The sequence below is a fragment of the Python bivittatus genome, unplaced genomic scaffold (genome assembly GCF_059951505.1).
Source record: "Python bivittatus isolate LINGU-HERP-01145 unplaced genomic scaffold, Pbiv_v1 ctg000080_np1212, whole genome shotgun sequence".
NCBI lineage: Eukaryota > Metazoa > Chordata > Lepidosauria > Squamata > Pythonidae > Python > Python bivittatus.
Window position 1 is genome coordinate 50,114,609 of NW_028277035.1, and position 23,768 is coordinate 50,138,376.

The 23,768-nt window shown below is 37.3% G+C and overlaps 1 protein-coding gene across 1 annotated transcript in view; it reads right to left on the reverse strand.

The window, feature by feature from the left end:
* DNAH1 (dynein axonemal heavy chain 1) overlaps positions 1 to 23,768 on the reverse strand; it is a 158,679-nt gene that overhangs the window by 91,435 nt on the left and 43,476 nt on the right. Inside the window, exons 21-30 of the mRNA XM_025167399.2 lie at positions 18,098 to 18,262; positions 16,504 to 16,625; positions 15,537 to 15,642; positions 13,953 to 14,132; positions 12,418 to 12,558; positions 11,344 to 11,507; positions 10,728 to 10,841; positions 8,345 to 8,533; positions 3,443 to 3,548; positions 2,637 to 2,750 (exon numbers count right to left, since the gene is read on the reverse strand). Coding sequence (XP_025023167.1) covers positions 2,637 to 2,750; positions 3,443 to 3,548; positions 8,345 to 8,533; positions 10,728 to 10,841; positions 11,344 to 11,507; positions 12,418 to 12,558; positions 13,953 to 14,132; positions 15,537 to 15,642; positions 16,504 to 16,625; positions 18,098 to 18,262 — 1,401 coding nt within the window. The remainder of the gene's footprint in view (positions 1 to 2,636; positions 2,751 to 3,442; positions 3,549 to 8,344; positions 8,534 to 10,727; positions 10,842 to 11,343; positions 11,508 to 12,417; positions 12,559 to 13,952; positions 14,133 to 15,536; positions 15,643 to 16,503; positions 16,626 to 18,097; positions 18,263 to 23,768) is intronic.

Genomic DNA, 23,768 nt, shown 5'->3' on the forward strand with positions numbered 1-23,768 from the left:
ACAGATTATTCACTGTATGAAGAAGTGCTTTCTTTTGTCTGTTCTGTCTCCTTCCAATCATCTTCACTTGATGGCTCCTAGTGTTAGTGTTTTGAGAAAGGGGGAAGGGGGAACCCTTCCCTGTCTTCTTTCTCCATAATCTTCTATACTTATTCATGTCCTCCCACATTTTTAGCTGATGGAGACCCAAAGATTGTAGATTTTTCTATGTAGGGAAGTGTTCAATCTCCTGATCATTTTGGTTGCCTTCTTCTCTATTTTTTAAAATCTCTATCATATTCTTTTTTAAACATGGTGACTGGAATAGTATATGTCAGATTTGTTTTCAATCCCTTTCCTAATGACATTAAGCTAACTGACCAATACGTTCTTATTTTCCCCCAGGTCCTTTTTAAAAAATTGGTGTCACATTGTCTACCTTCCAGTACTCTTCTACTGATCTGAAGGACATAGTACATATTTTTGCTAGGAAGTTAGCAATTTCACATTTATCTCTTTCAGTATTTTATTCAGGTGAGTGATAACACATCCCTAGATCTAATTTACATTTGTGATTAGATATTGTGAACGATACTGATTCTGTGAAAGAATCCAGTGTCAATATTTTATATATTGTATGTTAGCTTTTATATGTTTCTTGCTATAAAAAGCAAAATTTCCCAGCATATCTTTCTATGTCAATTCTATAAACTTTATAGAAATATGCACTGATTCAGGAATGGAGCATTTCAAATAATCCTGGAACATTCTGAACCTTCTCTGGACCATGATATGCTGGGGTGGGTTGGTTGTTCCCAGAAGTACATGCTACAAACTGGAAATGATTCAAGGTGTCCTGTGGATGCGATTCCAAATGAAAAGGACTTGTTTCAGGTCCCTAGGAGTCTTTAAACCACTTATGGTTCAGGGAATTTACTTCCAGAAGCCACTGATCTGCACCAAGAACAGTATGGTGCATAGGAGGCTCAGAATATCCCAGCAGGAGAATATAATGTCTGTATCTAAATTACTGAGTTTTGTACATCCATAAAATTATGTATCTAGGAAAAACTGTCCCACTAATTTTATCCTTTCCACCAGGTTTCTGTTATACCTACTGTATTTATATTCTTGTTCAAAACCAAGTACTCCAATTCCCTCATTTTGGCTCACAGACTTCCACCACGCTGGCATAAAAACACCCATATTCCATGATGTTTTTCAAGTGGTTTTGGTGTGAACCTTTTTTACTGCCTTTTTATCTCCTGGTTATCATGTCCACCCATTAACCTACTTCCAACGAAACACTCCCAAAATGTTTCCCAGTGCCTAACAAATCTAAAACCCTCTACATCACACCATTGTCTCATTCACACATTGAGACTCATGAGCTCTGCATTGTCACTGCCTTGCTGGCATGGAACATTTCTGAGAACACCACTGTAGCAGTCCTGAACTTCAAACTACTACATAGCAATCTAAACTTGGATTTCAGGACAGGCTGAATACATTTTCTAATTTCTTTGGTTTCAATGTGTACCATAACCACTGCTTCCTCCTCAGCATTATCTAGCAGCTTATAATAGATAGCACATGACTGCAGCAATCTTCACCCAGGTAGGCAAGTCACACTATCACAAACCTATCTCTGTATTTCTAATGATTAGCCATAACCAAAAGCCCCACACTCCTGGAAGAATATACCCGGTGTGAGATCATGTGAGATCATTGCTCATAAATTAAGTCCTTCCTATTGGAATATCTCCCTTATCCTCTAAAATGATATTCTCTTATCCTCAAAATAATGTCTTTTGCTTACCTTCAGCAATTCCTGCAAATTGTATTCATTTATTTATTCATTAAATTTCTATGCCCCCAATGGTACACAAACATAAGGATGGAAAGCAACTTAAAAGCAAGAAGTTATTATTAGCAGCAGTAACCTGATAATTGTTCATTGGGTACAGAGAAGGAAGTTAATAGAGTCTTTTGTCTAGTCAGTAATATTCAGAAATCCCTTTCCATCCTCTTCTTTTTTAATTAATAGTAATTTTATTAAAAATTAAAACTACAACAATAAAAAACTAACACAAACTAAAAAAATAAAAGAGTTAAAATAAAAAATAGAAGGTGCAGAAAAGAAAAAGAAAATAAAAAAGAAATACCAATGAAAAAAATAAGAATATAGTAAAGAAAAAGAAAATAAATATATAAAGAAATTACTTCCCCGTTCATCACAACAAGTATAAACAATTTTAGTAACTTATTTAAAATACAACAAATGATCTCTTCTTCCCATATCCCATCTCTTATCTATAAACAAATCCTTAAAGCCTCATCATTTCAACCCTGATCAGCAAAAGTCCATTAAGGGTTACCAGAGATAACATATCTATTTTAACCTTGATCAAATAAAGCAACTTTATATTCCTTCCTTTTACTTTTAACAACCTTGATCGTTAGTCCCTTCAAATGCCATACTTTGCTAGGGATCTCCTGACCAGGGATATCATAACTCTCCTCTCCTCTCCCTGTATTTGACAGCCCCCACTCTCTACACCATTTCTAACATTCACACAAAGAAAATGGAAGAGGTTTAAATTCAAATGAATGTAGTGTGATGTAGTACTTTGTAATATTCAGCACCATTCATTTACCTTTAAATTATCAGGTAATTCAGTACGTCCAGCATAGCCAGGGTTCATTGTGATGAAGACTGCACAAGATGGAACCAGTGGGATCTCAGCTCCTTCAAATATGAAGCGATCCACCTGGAGGCAGTAAAAATGGTGAACAATTTGATATTCAAAAAAGTATCTTTAAATTCCAATTTCATTATGAAGAGACTGTTTTCTGGCTACAACATCTTCCCAACAATTTCATAGATTTCATACACTAGTGACTGAACAATTATGTGGTAAATAAATACAAATACAAAAGGAGATTTGCCCCTTCCATGGAAAGCTGTGCAGTTTAGAATTTCAAATTAACAATTTACAGTAATTCTAATGATAAACACAAGTCAAGAATCCCAGTTGTGATAAATACCTGAGAATAAACAATATAAGACTTAACTAAAGAGTATTAGGGTCAAAATATGAAGTGGGCAACACCAGGTGACTTTTATGATTTTGCCAGATGTTAACAAACATTTAACTCAATCACCAGAGTTCTCTTTGATGATGGATAGATGGATGGATGGATAGATAGATATTAGTAATTACTGTGTTAACTACTCATAACCTGCAGCAACATGCTGTGCATGTGTATAAATCCAGATGCATGCCTATGTATTAGCTTTAGCATTCAGCCAGTTAATCTGTTACTGCCATTTATCAAAAGACCCCAAATACATTAGCAAGCATTCATGTTGATTCTAGATGACAACCAATTGAAGAGAAATAAAAGAGGAGATCATGAAGCCTATTGGCATCATGTCTTGGAAACAGACTTCCTGACTTACCCGCTGTTGCTGGGCCTTCTGAATAGTTGTGATCTGCTGGGCAACTACAGACAACACTTCAATGTCAATGCGGTTGAATTCGTCAAAGCAAGCCCAGGCTCCAGAGCTGAGTGTATAAACAGAAGATAATATCAAATACCCAGTAGCAATTATTACTAATGCAATCAGTTTTAAAAATCAGAAGATAGCAGCAGAGAAAAATGACTATACCAATCCTCTAATTTTCTTATTAGGACATTTTGCAAAGAAAGTTCATATATGAAAGCCACATTAAACACAGTAGGCACAGGTTGCTTCTTTATTTTGTGTCAGTGCTCTACTCATAGGTTATAAAACTGAGAAGTGACTCCTAAAATCTGATGTTGCAGTGTTGGAACACTGTTTGCTTACAGCTGCAACAGTCCAGTGATTTAGCTCCATCACCTGCAAACCATATTACTGTTGCTTTAAATTGCAATCTTTTTTAAAAATGAAGTCAATGAAACTATATTCTGTATGAGTGTGTGTGTGTGTGCATGTATATATATGTATGTATGTGTATGACCTGGAGAATAACAAAATTAGCAATTCAGCAACAAAATCTTATATAGGAGGAAGAGGATTTCATAAAATTTGAAACTAACTCTTCCTTTTCTAAAGGCATATCCTCTCTTACTATTTTTTTTAAATTTTTTAAATCTGCGCTCAGTCGTTACCGACTCTGCAGTGACTGCTTGGACGAGTCCTTTTGCAGTTTTCAAGGCAATTGTTTTGGAAGTGGTTTGCCAGAGCCTCCTTCCTAGAGCAGAGCCCAGCTGGCGAGCGCAGGAGGTGGGGTTTCCGTTGCTTTCGCGTCCTTTTCGGGCACACGCAGTTTTTCCGCGCTTACCGGTAACTGCTCCCGACTCCTTTTTTGCAAGGCGCCGCCAGCATTTTTCCTCCCACCGGAGTGAGAGTACCCATTTATCTACTCACGTGAGTTTTCAAACTGTTGGGTTTACAGGAACTGGGGAGGAAACAGGAGCTCACCCTGCTAACGCGAAGGCTGGACTCGAACCGCTGAAGCGTCGACCATTTCTGGCCGGCAACTTTCAGCGTCATTAAGCCGCTGCGCCACCGCGTCTCCCTCTCTTACTATTAGGTCATACTATTTGATATCCATTGATATGCCTCAAAAATATAAGATTATATAATTATATAAAATTATCTTTTTTTAAAATCTATTTTCTCTCTATTTTCCATCAACCAAGGAACCCTTTTTTAAAGCCAAGAATGGGGCCAAGTATGAATGTAACAGTTGTATATTACACATTTAAAATGGGAGATCAGCCACTGTTTGCTAGTTTCTTCATCACAGCAATTCTTGGGAATCTTGTGTGCAACTGAACATCAGTTATGAACCTGGAAGGTTCCAGTTTGTACAATTGTAACCCATTCACTGTTCTATTTAAAACTGTACCTAAAGCCTAATATGCCTTAAACATTAGCCATTTTTTCTTTTCCTTATCTCAACCTTTTTTTGCTTTAATATTGTGTCTGATGAAGAGTCCTTCAAAAGATGCATATTTATGGCTTGATGTGGCATGGATTGTAAAGTATATTGGCATTTAGTAGTCAGCTAATTATAATAAACCTATTATATTTTCCCTCAGGGAAAAAAAGAGCTGCCAGAAAGAAATAGTAAGAGGCAGTGTGTGAGCTGCAGCGTTCAAGTGCCAGCACTGTGATCCAAAGTCCAGATACAAGCATGGTGGACTGGTGTGCCTAAGAAAGGCTGCAGCTGAGATGCTATGATCAGAGCCTAGGGGCGCAACAGCCAGAACAACTGCCTGGCTTCATGGACTGGGCTGAGCCAGGAGCCAGAGGGAGCTCCAAGAAGCAGTAAGGAGAGTGGCAGAGGCAAGCAGCAGACTATGCACTGGGCAGCAGAAGCAACTGCAGTGACCCTCTAGCTCCAAATGACTTTGTCCATTAAATTCAAAGTCCACGACATCAAGATCCACTAAATTACAATTTATGCTATTAACTGTATCAGATGATGGCAATAGATAAAAGTCCTTTGTTTAACAATGGCAAATGCTTTAGGAATCTCATTTTTCCTTGATAGATTTAAAAAAAAAAACACTAAGGCTTTTCTCAAAGACCAGTGAAGATTTTTTTACTTGCCAAACCTTATGTAACTGTATCTTATCCTTCCTTTCTATATTCTATATAGAATATATAATATCATAATATGATAGAATATGGTAGAATACCTATATTCTATCATAAATTCTTAAAACAAAGCAATGTAAAAAACACACCGAAATTTATGAAATGGTGCAAATCATTGAGGAATAATAGAAAACAAGAGTAGTATATTAAAATGAATACAAAGAACACAAATATATAAAGAAGATGTAAAATCATCAAATAGGACTGTCAAGAGCTACAGAGGTTAGGGATCTACATGTGAAAATTCTAAGAAACTTCTATTTACCCTCAGTTTAGATCTAGCTAGCATATTCTCCAAATTATATAATTCCCTATTAAACTCCTGCTGAATAAGCATGGCTGGGAGAGCTAGGTGAGTCAGCAGGTGGACAATTTCAAGGTTGGCTGGTCAAGGCAAGGAAAGTGCAACTGTGGTGAGGAGGCTTCTTTGTATTACCATATCTGTTCTGCCAAAGTCAACAGTGGTGCCACCATCTGGCACTGAAATAGGTAGGCTGAGGAAGGGGAAAAGCTCAGTGCTTCCCTCCGCATAGGTAAAGGAGATGGTGGTGGTGTTATTCCAGGCAATGATCCTACTCCCTCCCTGAACAACCCAGTGGCTGAAGCCAAATGTTAGAACGAGGAGGAGCTTTCCTCTCCTGAATTTGAGTCTGCAGCATGTGAGGGTATTGATGATTGGTAGACCAGACATGTCAGGATGCCTCCAACTACCTGTGAAGTAGAGATGCCGCAGGCCCAAGAGTAGCCTGGATGGGAGTACTTCAAACTTGTAAACCCATACTATGTTGTCTGTAACCACAACAAGGCATGAATCAATAGGAGGAAGGACACCAGGCATTTTTTGATCACAGAAGGCTCAGGAACTGAAAGAGACAGCCAGGTGAGCCATGTGAAGCTCGTTCCAGTGTACATTTCTCAGGTGACATGAGCCAGGGACTCATTCCAATATGATCTACTCCAGTGGGTAAGTGACCAGCTCAGAGTGTGACCCAGGTAAGTTCTATCTTAGGGTATCAGGCCCAGCTCAAGAATAGGGAAACAGTCCAACTGAGTTCAGTCCTTTTATTGCTCACACCACACAGACAAAATCTTGCCAGACGAAATCTGTACTGTTGCAACTAGTGGATATACCCTAGGAGATTCTAGGGAGTGACTATTCTAAACTTCTTACACTTCCCATGCTCCTGCTCCAGACTGTGTTGTCTCTTGTCTCTCTGCCCTTCCTGGAATGTGCCTCCTCCTTCCTGAGAACCTTGCTCTTTCCTGCAATCCACCACACAGGGACAACATTTACCCCTCACCATTAACCATATTTGGCAGTGGGCAGACTGCTTCCAACAGTCTGGCAGGAGAGGTATAGGATTAGCCCTAAGTCCTCTTCCAGTGGCTAGTTGGGGAAGCCCAGCAACAGGAGGTTCATCTTAAGGAAGATCAGATGTTCCATCTAGTCAACTTCAAGGCATGAACAATGGAGGGTGATCTCGTCATCTGCTCTGAAGAACACCCCTTCTGTTGGGATGCTGGTTAATGGGCAAGAGACATATAATTGGGCAACAGTTCCCACATCAATTCAGATCTTGACCCTAACTGAAGCAGGTCTGTCCCTTCACCTTTCTTTGGCTTGCTCAGGACACTTTGATTTGGTAGGCTCTTTTGGAATTTTTGACATTAGTTCATCCTTGCACTAAGTGCACTGCATTAACTTGTGCCTTTTCATTTGTAGAAACTTCAAAGTGCATTTAAACATGTAAAAACTCTGGTTGGCCCACTAAGTATATGTGTATGTACACTATATTCAGGCCATTCTATACTTTTGATGCAGTTCATAGTGGGTTTTGCTAGAAAGACATGTTTAAACTTGGTGATCTGACTTATTTCTGGCACTTCTTTTGTTCTCTTAGCATATCAAGAATAAAAAGAACGGTAATTTTGTTGAACATAGATGTCTACATGACTTATTGTTACTATTTTGTTTTGTCGTGTTACTAAAGATGTAAATATAATCTACATTTAGGATGCAAAGATGGGAGGCAGATAGGCAGCCAAAATGTTTGGGATTTTGTTCCTGCTAATTGTCAAATTGTCATTTTTTAAAATGCTGAATTGCAGCCAATACAAAACAGTTTAATGGAACTTCTGGGATGTAATGTTTTGTTTCGAGTTTGTTTCAAAGCAAATTAAATGTTCTGTTTCATAAATGTCCTAATTTTTTTCTAGTTCAAAAGATAACATACAGTTTCACCTGAGATTTGTATGCACCCCCCACCAGGGTCTGTTTAAGCAAGCCTTTAAAACATGGCTGTATCCCCAGGTCTTGGGTTTGAATGGATAGTAAACCTTTTGATTATCTGATTGTGGTTTTTTCTCAGGATTTTATTTTGGATTGCATATTCTGTATTTCTGTTGTTTTTTATGGTTGTATCCTATAAGCTGCTCATAACTGTACAGACTGGGGCAGCCCATACATTTAATAAATAAGTAATCTTGTACACTAAACATTTATTCAATTTTCAGTTCTCTTGGGCCAAGTATGGTAACGCTTCTCCTTGGCAGCAAAAAAAACCCCAAAAAGACAAATAGGAGATTGGTATTAGGTAAGCTATCACTTGTTCTGAACACACACATACTCTCTTCCACGCTTCATTTGATGCACCCTTTTTCTAATTCAGGCATATTTCCTTTCATGGGTACAAAACTGTGGTTTAGTACCTGGCTAGTCCTTTCAGGAATTTCCCCATTGCCATAAAGTCAAGCTGATCGGAGCAATTAAACACAACCGTCTGTATAGCTAAAGCTTTTCCCAGGTCCTTAGTTGTCTCCGTTTTGCCAGTTCCAGCTGGTCCTGCAGGAGCACCTCCAAATTTCAAATGCAAGGCTCCAGTCAGGGTCAGGTAACATCTGTTATAAGAATCAAATCATTTTCAGACTTCTGAAAGTATCCTTTTAAACTTTCTAGAATGAGGCATTTATTATTTCATATAAAAACATTACTGAAGAACCACCTTATATGTTTATACTATACAATTACAATTTAGATGTAAATAGCAACATAGTCTAAGATATTCTTACATGTAGAAAAGGGTTCTCTTTTATTTTACTAAAATAAATGAAATTATATAGTGAAAGAAAATATATTAAAAGGACTGACTAGCTTGTCTGATTCTTTCTGTCTCTTAATTTGATGATCAGTTAGAGCTAAATGAGGTTAGACAGGATTCAACTGATCCCTTGAGAACAATTAGCACTTCAGAAATCCATTTGACCCTCCTCCAAAGTACCAATAATCAATTCTGATGCCAATTTTCAAACATAAGAATGTTTTGAAAGAATACCCATACTCTATGCTATTTTTTTACACAAAGAGCGCTTTAACCATACTGAATTAATTAGGCATTTCCATCATTCCATATTATCCACAATGGACCACTTGCTTAAATTGCTTCTACTATCATTACTGACAACTCAATGACCATATCCTTGTTCAACCTACAAAAGACATAATCCACTTTTTTGCACATATATGGATACTACATTATCATAATTAAAGAAATATATCTTAGCATTAGTTTACATTTGTGTAATAGCTTTTAGGAGGAAAAGCTAATTTTCTTTTTATGTATATATGTAAATCTTGATTATACACAACTTTTAACTATAACAGGCATGGCGAGATATTTTAGAGTCCATGCTATTGTCGGACAAGCAGATTAACCCTGAGCAATTCTTGCATCACGAACTCTTACCTAGGCTGTCAAGAAAAAAGAAGAAAAAACAGATCCAATATCCTATTGCCGCGGGATTACTGAAGCAAAGAGAAAGGGCACTCTGGCCCTGTCCATTGATGAAAGAAACAAGTGTAATCAATTGCAGCTGGCTGTGTGTAAGAATACTAACAGAGAAAGATTGGTCTGGTCAAAATTGGATAGAAATGCCAGTTTATAGCATATTACATTGTTCTGGCCTTAAACTCCCTCACTCCCAATATTCTTCTTTCTTTATGTGTCATCTTTTTTTTTTTTAGTTTGAAAACCTGACAGTGGAGCCTGCCTCTCTTTTATTAATTGATATGAGGTGCTTTGAGGGAAAGAATTGTCTGAAATGTGAGATTAAAGTACTGTAAATAGTTAACTTTATCCCCAGCATCATACTGACATATCTGATATAAATTTTGAGGTTGGCTTTTATACCTTAACTGAGGGTTAACGTACCAGGGCTGCAAAATCCAGATGATTATTGGAGAACAACAAAGAGGCTGCATTTTTCATATCTCTGTGCCCACTTCGTGGTTGTCTAGATTTTTATAGTCCAGATATTACAGACTTACTTTCTGGTCTTGCTCTGACTTTTTGATGCTGTTTCTAAACATCCTGAAACCCTATGAATTGTTCTCTGTCCTATACTTGTCTTCCTCAGCTGCATCTTCACACCAGCCTCAGCTTCTTCTTCAGGCTTCCTACTTCTTTGAGATTCTGAACACATCCTGCTATCATCTTCCACAGCACATTTGACTGCAATCAGTTTTTTATTACTTTTTAAACAGCATGCTGTTAAGCTTTATACCCAGGCTCATCAGTAAATCACCAGTTTCTGGACACATAATCCTTAGTTCAACTTCTGAGTTTGATTTGGCAGAACACTCAGAGGAGACAGCTCATCTAGATTAGAATATTGCAGGCAAGGACAAAGCTTCACACACATAGGCAGTTGCCCACTGCAGTGCAAAGATGTCACAGACTTATATATTTTCCCACGGATTTAAAAACAAGAGTCCCTCCCACTCTTCTAAATTAACAGATACTTGGAATATTGCTTGGTGGCTGTGGACAGCTCTCTTTAGCCCAGAAACCATTGGTTGAAGCCTGACACTGTCTGAATATTCAAGCCATTGTTGTTTATTGATGTACAGTATTCCAAAATGCCTTTCCAGGGTCCTGTAGAGGGCTCCCTCATACAGCTGGTTCTTGACAAGTTACCCTGTGGGTCAGTTGATTACAGACTTAAGCAAAAGTCACAAAACAGATCCTTGATTCACATTTATTTGTTCAGAACTATGAAGATATTTGGTTCTTTGGCCATAAAGGAGCTACTATACCTGTCAGTAAGAGGAGTGATCACAAGGCGTCCACTGTTGCCCAAATATTCATAGCCATAAATAAATTCAGCATTCACTGCCCGAATGTATAAATCATCTCTTGTCCAGTAGTACCTAATAATACATTAAAAGTTAAATTGAAGTATATACAAGATTCATTTTACAGCACTACAGTTCTATTCACCTGGATATATTTCATTTACATTAAACATTTTGATATTTTGAGAAAAGTTGCATGTTTCATCTGCATATTATCCAGAAAGTGGGCATTTCTGAATTAACTACACAATATTTATGCAAAAGAAAATGCAACAATTTTCATGGAAATAAAGATGATGATGATGATGATGATGATGATGATGATGATGATGATGATGATGATAGGATAATTGGGAGAGGGATGCTTGTTGGATTAGAATAATGATCTGAATAAAATTATAAGGTAAAAATACAGGATTGGAGGATTCTTTTCAGACCATTAACATTATGCTCTACCTTTCTTTTTTTCTCTCCCTCTCTCAAGCTGTTGTTTAGTGTGGTCCATATGCCCCCTACTTAGGAAGAATGTATTACTAGCAATGTGTAACAACATCACAGGTAGGAGGAAATCCCTCACCTGAGCTGGGAAATCCATTCAAAATCATTTTCACTCATGACCTTCTCCTCAATAAGTTTAGCTGCCACATCCTTGGCATGAACTTCAATCACAATGAGAGCGGATAGCACTCCCCGCTGCATCCGAGACAGTTTCCCTCGTACAAGTGCTACTAGATCACTCAGCTGTGCAAATAAAGCAAAACAAATCAGGCTATGTCTTAGCTGCTATATCGCAAATCTACTTGATATGCTGTGACCACCTCTACATTGACTTCATAAGAAAACTGCTGTTACTTAGGAAACAGAAAAAAGAATGATCTTCTTCTAAACTCACTGCTTCATATTCCAAGATAAAGAAGGGACTGGATTTTGTTATTGTATGTATGGTAATGGATGTAGAATTGAATGGTCTGTTAGAATGGAAATCAGATATCACCATGCTATTTCCTTATCCAACTCTTTTTCAACCATCAATTTCCTGATTATTTTGGCAGTAGCCTTCCAGAAGATGTAAATGGGAGAATACCTAATTTGGTTCTGGACAAGCATGCTGACATATCAAAACCTGTCTGGATTTTATACTATATACAGGACAAAAGCAAGGAAATCAGTTGAATATCTAACAGTTCTGGCTTTATTGGTCCCAGAAGTCTAAACTATTTAGACTTTTAGGCCAAGACCAGCACTTTAAACTTGAGCTCAGAAACAAATGAGTAACTATTTGAAACATCATCCAGATATTATAATTTGAAATAAAATGAAGTAGACAGAACACAGATGATGTAGAAAGACAGACAATTGAAAATTCAATTATAGCCAGTCATTACTGCTTTGCGTTTGATATGAGAATTGTACACATTCTAATTTTATATGATTTTAGGTAAGGCTCTTTAATGCAGTTTCCCCAATCAGGGCACCAACCTGATCATCAGACAATCTAGACCAGTCAACAGTCAGGGATGACTAGAGTTGGTATGTTACAAAATATCTGAATAGGGACCAGGAAAAGACTGCTCTAGCAAGTAACATGAAAAGCAACTTTTCATTGCAGAAATAATTTGAATTGAAATATGCAATTAACTGACATTTTTACCTGAGCACTTAGCTGTGGAAATAGCCTGGTAGACAAATCTCCAGCTTCTAAAGCTTCTGATACTTCCTTTGTCCAGTATGTTTGACATCCAGCTATCGTCACCTGGCCTGGCCAATCTAAGACCCACTTAGTCCGAGGTGTCTTTCATTAAAAATAGATTACTTTATTGGTAAAAACAATTGATAATTTTATTTTATTTTCATCACTATTCCATAACCATGATCTAACTAATCACAATTTATTGTAAGATGTGTATGACAGTACTTGGTAATGCGTACTGAGGTTCTTTATGGAGAGAGATGAGTACATTCTTTTACATTTAGAGCATATATACAGTATAAATATCAAAACATTTTTTAAACTTAAGATCAGTTCAGTGAGATTACAAGGACAGAGATAGATATCTGAATCCTTTCTCACACCAATTTCTTGTAGGCACTAGCCAAACTGACTAGACTAAGATCAAATCTACACAACACTACAAATATGGCTAGCAGATCTTGTAACTTGAGATGATGAAGATGATAAGTAAGTCTCACCTTCAGTAGGTCTCGCCTAGTATGGTAAAACGGACGTGTAGTTTTAATGTACTCCTTGGATCAATACTGCTTTTAGAAACTCATCCTGTACCTTTGTCCAGGAGAGCCATTTATCAGCCCCATACAATCAAGAATACTTCAGTCCATGAAATTCAGCTGGCAATCTCATTCCTGACTTTGTAACTTCAATCAGTATATCCTATGTATAGTTGTACTTGATTACAACTTCAGAAGATTCAACAGTTGAGAACATAGAACAGTTAAGATTACAGTGTAGCATTTTCCAGTGCTTCTCTGTTATCTTAAAGGTATTGATTATGACTAACAAGTTTCAGACCAATACCTTCTCATTTTGTTCCTCCTCTATTCTGTCACACTGTCTAATACATTCCTTTGGTTTTACCACTACTAAGCTAAGGTAAGACTGAGGATATACAGAGGGGTTTCTCTGAAAACTGGTTTCAGTTCTTTTTGGCTTACCTTGCAAATCTTGAAAATATATTTTAGAAGTAATGCAAGCTTTTTTGTTTTTAATATTTCCTGGCATTAACAGGGATTGATATTTGTGAAGTTTTATGTATTTCAACATTTTTAATATCCAGTAACAATACTAAAAATCTAAAAATATAATACCTGATCTGGCCAATCTAAGTCCACTTAGTCCAAGGTGCCTTATACTGCCTATTCTGGCAATCATTTGGCTTACTTCTGCAATCCTATGCATAACACATTTAAATAATGAGCAAAACAAACAAAAAAAAAAGAGGAAATATGCATTTCTAGAAGAGGGAATATACTTTTTGAAACATAAATAGAACTAGGAGGCAGACACAAAGACACATTTATATGCATATTAAGAATCAAGCATACAGTGAGAAAACCAGAAGGTTATTAAAATTCACACCAGGAGTTTATCAGCAGTGATGGGGTCTTAAGATGACACAAATAGCACTCATTTTTACATGATTGCTATACAGTTATAAACAAGACACCTACTTGTGGGTAAACTTTAATTGCTCTTTCAATGTTGTCCCGCACACTAGCCTTCATGATTTTCTCAACTTGCAGCAGCCAGTCTTCCACATTGCCCGTGGGATAAATAGGAGAGAAAAGTTCCACTTCTTCATCTTCTGCAGAATACATGTGTGTAATCTGCAGATCTTCCTGAAAGAGAAGCTAATGAGAAAAAACACAGCATGAGATTGACAACCATTCTTCCATTCTTGCCTTGCACAAAGAATAGATAAGGATCCTGAAACTGGTAGATTTTTTTTCATTTAATTTTAGTTTCTAAATCCAGATAAATATCTTCTGATATCACAAGCATGTGTCATGTCTCTAACTCAACTCAATATGTAGGATTTGTCTATTTATTTATTTATTTATTTATTTATTTATTCATTCATTCATTCATTCATTCATTCATTCATTCATTCATTCACAGTTCAAATTTCTAGGCTGCCCATCTCATCACTGATTTTGGGTGGTGCAGAAACTTTAAAAAAGACACAATAAATTAAAAAAAAAAAAAGATGGTTGTAACAGGGGGAAGGCATTGAAGACCTGGCTGTTTCCCCAGGCATTTGGGTCAGGTGGGCAGATGAGCTCTGTTATTATTGATGGTGAGTGAGACCATTGTTTATCCTTGGGCGCCAGGGGATTATGTTTAGTGGGTTTGTGTGTTTTAATCCTGTAAGCTGCCCAAAGTCACATGTGTGAAATGTACAGCTATGCAAATCATATCCATCCATCCATCCATCCATCCATCCACCCTATAAGTATATAAAACCTATCCCATGGTGGATATACATTTCATTTCAGCTCAGAGCCAGAGGAAAAAGCCAGGTCTTTCAAGCTCACTTGAAGCAAAAGAGGACTGGGGCTGTTTGAATCACCAGGGTCATGGTGTTCCAAAGGGTAGGCATTATGAAAGAGAAGGATCCTGCAGTATAGCAATGTTTGATAGATGGGACCCAGACCATGCCAACACTGTCAGATCTTACAGGACGGGCAGAAACAACAAAGGAAAGAAAAATAACTAAGCCCTATGCCATATATGGATTTGTAGATTAAGCCATTGCCTTGAATTGCACCCAGAAATCTACTGTTAACTATAGCAGCTTGTGCTAGAGGGATGTTACATGGGAATACTGAGGTAAGCCTATAGCTGCTCATGCCAATGCATTTTGGACCCATGGTAGCTTCTGAGTGGTCTTCAAAGGCAGCTCCATGTAGAATGTTTTGCAGTCGTGCACATGTGAGGTGACCAGGGCATAAGTGTCCATAAGAAGGGCTCCCAATCCAGGAAAGAATGCAATCAGTGCTCAAGACAATCTGCACAAAGGGCATAGCTGCCACCTGTTTTTTCAGACCCCCAAATTGCAAACCAGTTGTGCCTGGAAAAGTTCAACCCCATTCAGAAATAAGAATGGAAAACCCCTAACACTGGATGATCCATGAACCCACAGCCACTTGGTCCTGATGGGCTGAGCTGAAGCCAGTTCCTCCTCATCAGAACCCTACAGGCTCCAAGAACTGGGATTAGACCTTGACAGCATTACTTTCCCATGCAATATTTACCCGTGCAATATTCTCAAAACACTTGCGGAGGTGAGGCTGCACAGCTGTAGGATCTTTGGTTTGAGACAGTATTTCTAAAAGTTCATCATCAGAAAGGAAGTAAAATCTGGAAAGGAAGAAGATTCTTGTTTTATCTTTGGATTCTAAACTACATGATACGGTACATTAAAATGCAGTTTTAAAGCTCTGGATATAATTCCAGAATCACTTTGTTTCTAATATAATTGTTTTACTGGGATTCTAAGAAGAAAACACTGAAAATGTAAGAATCCCAAAGAGATTGATCCAGGATATTAAGGGAAGAGCCCATTATTCTTTTATGAATTCCCAGTGAACGAAAAACAGATTTTGAGAAAGGATTATTGCCTGATGCAATTCTAAAAATTCTGGGAGATGTTGCATCAGATCTACAGGACAGGACATTCTTCTCTGAGTAATGTATGAGTTATAGAACCAACCAACCAACCAACCAACCAACCAACCAACCAACCAACCTCCCTCCCTCCCCCTTCCTTCCTTCCTTCCTTCCTTCCTTCCTTCCTTCCATCCATCCATCAATAATATCAATAATAATATCCTTTTTATGATTTATAGAAAAGAGACTTCAATGAAGACCTCTCCCTTTGCCTAGTGAACTGAGCACATGAGAATGAAAGTAGATATAAAACCTCCATACAGGGAAGCTTGAAACACAAATTGCATGGCTTCCCATCTTCCTCTTTCTTTCTGTTGCCCTATATTTAAACTTTGGTGATTCCCTAAAATCATCTCACAATAATTTTACTCTTGAAGTTGCCTTGTTAGACATCACTTGTCTCCCTGATATAAAGGTTGAACAGCATCCGATCATAGTACATTTCCTCAAGTGAGAATGACGACATCTTTAAGTAGTATGTAAGAGAAATCCTTCAGTTTCTTCTCTCTTGCTCCTGTGTGTGTTTTTAAGCATTTCAGATCATAAAATTACCTTGGGAAAGCTCCTCTCTTAGTCTCCAAGTATTCACTTAGACCTTTTTGCACCATATCCAGTAATTTATTACATTCCCTCAGTTTTTCCAATAGCCTTGGGTCAGGGCATACATTTATTACCTGAAAATAGACAGATTTACACAATTGAGCAAGCCACTAAAATTGTAATATAATTTTACATTGTTGATTTAATTTAAATCATGCACTGATAATAAATATGCTAGTATTGTGTTACAGCAGAAAGGACTTAATATTGGGATGAAGCAAATTCACATCATTATAAAAGAATAAAATTAAGGGAATGAGTAACACTCTTCAGATCTTACCTTGTAAACCTACCACAATCTCTGGACCTTTGCTCTCTGTATCAAAAAAGAGTAAATTGATACTCAAAGTGAGAAAATTGTTTGGAGAGGAAAAGAGAAAAAGAATGGGTAGCAGGCAAAAGAGAAAGGAGCTGGCTGTGTCTATCCTCAAGGAAATGCAATCCATGACAGAAAAGACTTCCCCACCCAGATCTATGATTTCAAATAATTGTTTGAAGTTTAATGTTAACCATAGAATGCCCTACAGCAAGTTATGATGAGAGCTAACACTGAAATAGAAGAAAGGAACATGTTTACGAATAGGAGTAAAAAAGAAACTGAAGAGGTAGAAGCTCTTCCAAATCATGTCTGAACCATGTCAGTACTCAAATGTGTAAACAAAGGTAACATTTGAGCAATGCAGTATAATAAAAATAAGAGTTCTTACTAACTATTTAATTTTACTTGTCCAAAAATCTATAGGACTCCCACCAAAAATCCATAACAATGGTGCACAATAAGCTGCAAATTCAACAAGGAACAACAATTCAAGGAATTATGGCAAGGATTAATTTGACACAGTGTCTTAAACCTAACAGACATATTACAGAAGTGGATATGTTAATAACACTAAGTATATTATCCATTACAATTAATACATTTTAATATATTTCTTTAAATTTATGCAAAATAGATTTATGAATAGCATGAAGCTATGAACATGTCCACATTATCATGGTTTTCATTCCCCAATTTCCTACGAGCAGTCTGAAGCCAACCTGCTGCCAGCCTTCAAGACACCAAGAACTCCATGAGCTCATCAGTGCTCTCTCCACCAGACCAGAGTGCAAACATGTCCTATTCATTTCGCATTGTGTGGTGAATTCTCAAAAATAATATTACTGTATTTGTTATAGAGGGGGAGCTGTGAAGCCATTAAGGCCCTATTCCTTTGTTATACTTTAAAGATCTTTGAAGTAACAGTGTCTTAACAAAACGCTATTGCAGCAAATCTTCTACATGAATGGAGGAAAGACTGAGCTGAATGGCTGAGCTGAAGAGATGAGAGAATTCCAGCCAATGAGAGGCCAGCACATCAACAACTCTCCAAAGAACAGCAAAAGGAAAGTTGCTTTATGTGCATTTTCAAATACACCACAGCGCAGCTTAAAATTGGTTGTCTCTCAAGCCTTGCTGAGACTGTAGAATCACTGAAGTCAGAGATGGCTTTAAAGTGACTTAGAGTCTCTTTGTAGAAGTGCCCCATGCTAATAGTTATAACCTCACCTCTCTGTTCTCATTGGCATTCTTCATAATCTTTTTCCACAACCTCTCCATGGTCTGATAACGTTTACTTTCCACTGGCAATTGTCTATTGATGTCTTCTGAACTAAAAATGGGCTCCAGATATAACCAGGAACGCTGGCAAGTTAGCCATTCCTCCAAAACATCCTAGAGAGAATGAATTGTATATGTGTGTTTGTTGATTGATTGATTGATTGATTGATAGATAGATATCCCCCCCCCCCGTATTTATACTGTTCCCACCTTTTTGACTTTCCACAAATTGCTTAAGACTTGGTTTTTCTCCCTGGCCCTGAGCTAGGGTGGGGTTGAGCCCTTTGGTTGATTATTGGCTGCTTGGCTTTTGGGATTTTAGTTTCTGGTTCAGTTGTCTTCCTTTTTTTTTCTTGATATATTTTGTTTTCTTTTAATTTATATCTGTAAGATGCCCAGAGCCACTATGGAGTCAGGTGGCCTTGAAATTAAATACATTTATTAAACCACTTTGACCATAGTTAAAGGTGACCACAATGCATAAAATTAGAGCTTTCATTATACATGGACCCAGAGATAGATATTTATAACAATGATTAGGCTTTGAAAAAGGTAAAACATCTTTAATCTTTACAAGACTTAGAAAAAAACTGGATCAGATATACTTCTTAATATTAAAGACAGCAAACAAGGGCAGTCTTCTGTCTATGGAATTGTTTCTAACATTAAGGGACCCTATCCTCACCCTTCTTACAGAGCATACTTGTGACACACAGGAAAGGAGAAGACACAAAGTTCTGTTATATGAGCAGATGTCGACTCATGTCAGGTTGGATTTAAATATATATTAGGAAGTACAAAAAGATCTCACCATTTATTGCATGCCAGATTTAAATTTTGGAGAGAAATGTTGCAGCTCTCAATATAAGATATAAACTACACCTACAAGAAGAGTATGTATTTGCTCTAGATTTGGCTTATTGGTGAATAAAACACTAGAAAGAAGTCAATCCCAGCAGTTTAATTGTTTATAAAATCTCTCTCTACTGATCCAGAGATACAAAGACTCCACCAAATCATCTCATCTCATATTTTATTTATTTATTTATTTATTTATTAAACTTATCCCCCCCCATCTCCCCCCAACGGGGGACTCTGGGCGGCTTACAACATATTAAAACAATAAATAAATATACAGTTAAAATTTATAAAAAAACCACATTTACACAGAATAAAAGGAAAATGAAAAATCCAAGAGGCAGATGGAAGCCACACCAGGCCTCTAGGGGGCTAGCTAACACCATATCCGATGACCTCCCTCCCCACCCCAGGCCAGATGGCAAAGCCAGGTCTTCAAGTCCCTCTGAAAGGCCGGGAGTGAGGGGGCCTGTCTCACTCCCAGGGCCAAGATGTTCCAAAGGGTGGGGGCTGCAGCAGAGAAGGCCCGCCTTCTGGACCCCGCTAGTTGGAGTTCTTTTGCTGAGGGGGTCCAGAGCATGCCCTCTCTGTGTGATCGGGTGGGATGGGTTGAAATCGTGGGGGAGAGGCGGTCCCTCAGGTAGCCTGGCCCCATGTCATGTAGGGCTTTAAAGGTGATAACCAACACCTTGAATTGGACCCGGAAGGAAACCGGTACCCAATGCAGCTCACGGAGCAATGGTGTTATATGGTGTTATTCGTATATTAGTGAACCTCCTTTCCAAAATGTTCTAAAAGACTGTAAGGGGAAGGAACCATATATTGCCATCTGATACACACCATGCAAGAAAAACATTGACTTACAGCATTTAAATAAAATAACTGAAAAGAAATCCAAACATTTATGATACAAAGGGCACAGCAAATTAAATAAAGCAAATAAAATAAAAAGGTGTAATCAGTCCATTTTATATGTGTGCCAAATCCCGAAGTCCTTAACCCATTATTGCAGCACATTTAGCTTTCAACAGCATCAGTACTTTCAACAACTGACAACATATATCAAAGCCAGTCGTTATAATGAAGGGATTTTGTCAGCAATCTTATTTGTACTTTTGCTGTTTAAAACAAAGGCCAGACTTCGTTACATTCTTCAAGACTAAAAGTATAAAACTTTTAAAACGAGCATTTTAAATGAGAACAGCTCTAAGAATAAGAAAAAAGACCTATGGGCGGGGGGGGGGGACACGACATGTTGCTTGCCCATTTTCAGTTTCAGACATTTTACATTGTGACTGTATAGTCCAATGTTCTTCAGGAGAAAGAGATGGTATTAATGAACTCATGATGTAATAAAGCATCAGAATCTAGTGGAGACGGTATTGGTTGATGCAATGTTTTACTAAAATACAGACACAAATTGATTTTCCTGCGCTCCTATTATTCTTGTGGGAAGAGTCATTATTCTACTCTGTTATGCAATAAAAGAGGAAACTAATTTAATTGAGTCTGTATTAAAATGTATTTCAAAAATAATAATTATATTATGAAGCCCTTTAAATTTGGGAGCTACTGCCAAAATTCAAGAAGATTTGAGGGGTGCTTTCATTTCATCAGTGCATACAACTCAGTTTTCTTCAGTGCTACAGAAATATACGGAAAGTAACAAATGCTTGAGATGCGCCGTTCTGAAGTTAATGAAAAGGCCCTTCTCTACCTGCATTAGCCAGAGTATAGCCATGCCCTTGCAAATCTCGTTTTCTGGCATGTGCTCATGGCTTCATATCATCCTCATCTCAGCCCATGAGTGAGATGGGCTTAAGTGGTCCTTAGTGCTTTGGTGTTAAACTGGTTTTTCTTCTTAAGCTGACAAAGCATCCAAAGACAATTACAAGGTATGTAAAGTTGCTAGCCATTACGTCAGAGGGAAAGTCGGGTGACTAGTAACTTGTGGGGTCAGAGAAGCTTTTTCAGGCTGATGTGAGCATGCCCCTTTCCCACTGGTCAATTGATCAACCCATTGCTTTGCTTATTATGCCCTACATGTGTATAATCAGGGCACTGCCATTCAGCAGTGACTCAGAACATGCACAATAGGTGCAGCATAAGGATTGCTAATGGGGACAGAAAAAATCATACTGATATAGTTTTTTGCCAACCCAAGAACTGGAAGATAGTTATTTTATCCACAGAGAAAGGTCCTAAGATAAGGCCTCGCTTGAGAAATCATTAAAATGGGTATCAGTATAAAGTATTTAGCTCATATGTTACTTTGCCTATGTGCCTGAAGTAACAAGGTCAATCATAGTAATAAATTTTAAATGTATGAGCTTCAGCACAGCACTGAACTGTTTCTTAATATTTATTATACCTATAAAGTCCAAAATAGCTGGATTGTTGGAAGCCTTCTGATCATGGGTAAATGCTGTAGTATCTTTCAACATTTTCTTCATCCAGTAGTAATGACTGCTGTTTGAACACATGGCAAGAAAGGTGTTTATGGAAAACTGAGCCAATTTATTTTAGTTAGTATAGACTCACTGAGTTGATTATTCCAAAAAAAAAACATTATTTGGGCTAAAGATGGAAGAGTTAGGTTCTAACAAAATCTCATCTAGATCACATTATGTTAGTGTCCATCTGATACAATGGCACAGCATGCTCTCTGACCAGCTGAAGTAATTATTTGCAGAATGACCCTGATATTATTCACGAACTTTAACAAAAAGAACACCCCTTTTTGAAGTACTTTGGCTTAGTCAGGTTCAAAGCCCCACTTCCTTGATGCCTGATTAAATATGCTCTGAGGTCTTCCAGTCTCACTGGTACTGGCAAGCATACAATATCCCTCTGAGTCAGGCTGGGGGTTACAAAACTACAGTTCTCTCTGCTCTTCAGATTTTGTGGGCAGACAGGTGTGTAATTAAGTGTCTTCTTCAAAGCAGACAGCATTGAGACTGCCGTGGATGGTCAAGAAAAGTCATACAGGAAAAAAGTAATAATAGCATGCTAAAACTTTCTGAAACTGAAGAAAAGGGCATCTGTAATCCCGAATGTTCATTTTCCTGCAATCCCAGCATAACAGGAATTGCAAGTTAACCTTTTTGCCTCTTAGGCAGTACATGTGGCAGCAGACAATTGTCCATTTTTCTTGGAGCGTTATTTTAGTAATTGACAATGATTATATTGTCTGTTGTCTAAGGTGTTGCTGTGGCATTTCTAGCATTCCATTTTGTATCTCTGTACTAAGATTTTTCCAGCAAGATAGAAAAGTGCTTCTTGGTAGGGAAGTTTTTATCCTTTGGTAAAAATCTTTGCAGCCCACATCATGGAAATTCAATCTCTCTGGTAAAAGGACTTTTTAAACGTGCAAATCCACACTCGAAGTACACATGGCCACATTATAACTGCAAACATGCCACCTTGTTTGTTAAGGACTCGAGTTTCATCTCTGTGCCATCCTGCAATATTTTGCAGAGTTTGATTCAAACATATAACAATGACCATAAATAAGGTAAGAATATTTAAAATAAAAACTTAATGTAAAGTGCTTTACTAAAGCATTTCACTGAAAAATTCATTCATTGTGAAAGACGTTCTTATTTCCATCTACAACTTAAAAGGCTTTTTAAGGTATTTAGACTCTCTATTATAATCCAGAAACACACACATGGATCTTTTTTTGTTAATGTTTTACAGACTCTTGTGAGGTTCTAAGATTAACAGTAGCTAGGAGGAAAAAACTTTATTTTCTCATTTTAGTAAACATTATGCAAAATTACACAAATTCATCTACTTGCTTTCATTTTTTGCCCTTTATGCATTTTTTGCAATTATTTATTCCATTTTCCCTGTCAAACACAATTACCTTTACCATTAATTTAAATTTTAAATTAAATAAAATATAAATTAGCTTAAATTAATCTTCATATCCATTTTCCTCATTGCATTATACAATTTATATAATATTCATGGCAAACCATAATGGTTCTCAGCTAACAATATGGAGTTGTCTCCAAGTTCATGTACATCCATGTCCCCAACTGACACATCTCAAGTCATCATAGGCATTCCTTATACATTTATCCATAAATACATTAAACTACCAAGAGCTCATCATACATGTTTGCTTTATTCCCCATTCAATGTTAAAACGTTTGCTAAGCATTCCATTTATTCTCATGCATTCTTTGCTTAAATCATATATCAGTATTATCACATTCAGCATCCAATCAACTTCATATTTTGAAAAATATTCCATGGTTTTTAAGCCTATTTATCACATGCTTTCTCTAAATCAACAAATATACAGTAAGCTTTCTTTTTTACATTCACGTATTTTTCAGCTGCATTATGAAGAGCAAAATTCTGGTCTGCACACCCACTCTGTACCCTTTGATCAGAATTCTGGCAAACAACTTCTTAAACTAATCCCCTTGTGGTTGCTACCTTTGTATAAGGGATTAATAATAGTTCTAATTATCAGGCACAAACAGCATCTTCACAAAGATATTAAACAAATCACATAGCTGTTCCATAAGCAAACCACATCCATATTTTAATATTCCTCCAATTATACCATCTATACCTGCAGCCTTTCAATTTTTCAATATCCTCACATCATTTATGACTTCCTTTTCATCATACTCTATCAGTCCTTCAAGATATGACAGGTCAGGAAACAGACTCCACAAGGATTACTGGAACTCTCCTCTATTGATGCAGGATATAATAACAGAATCTTGAAAGACTGAGAGATTCT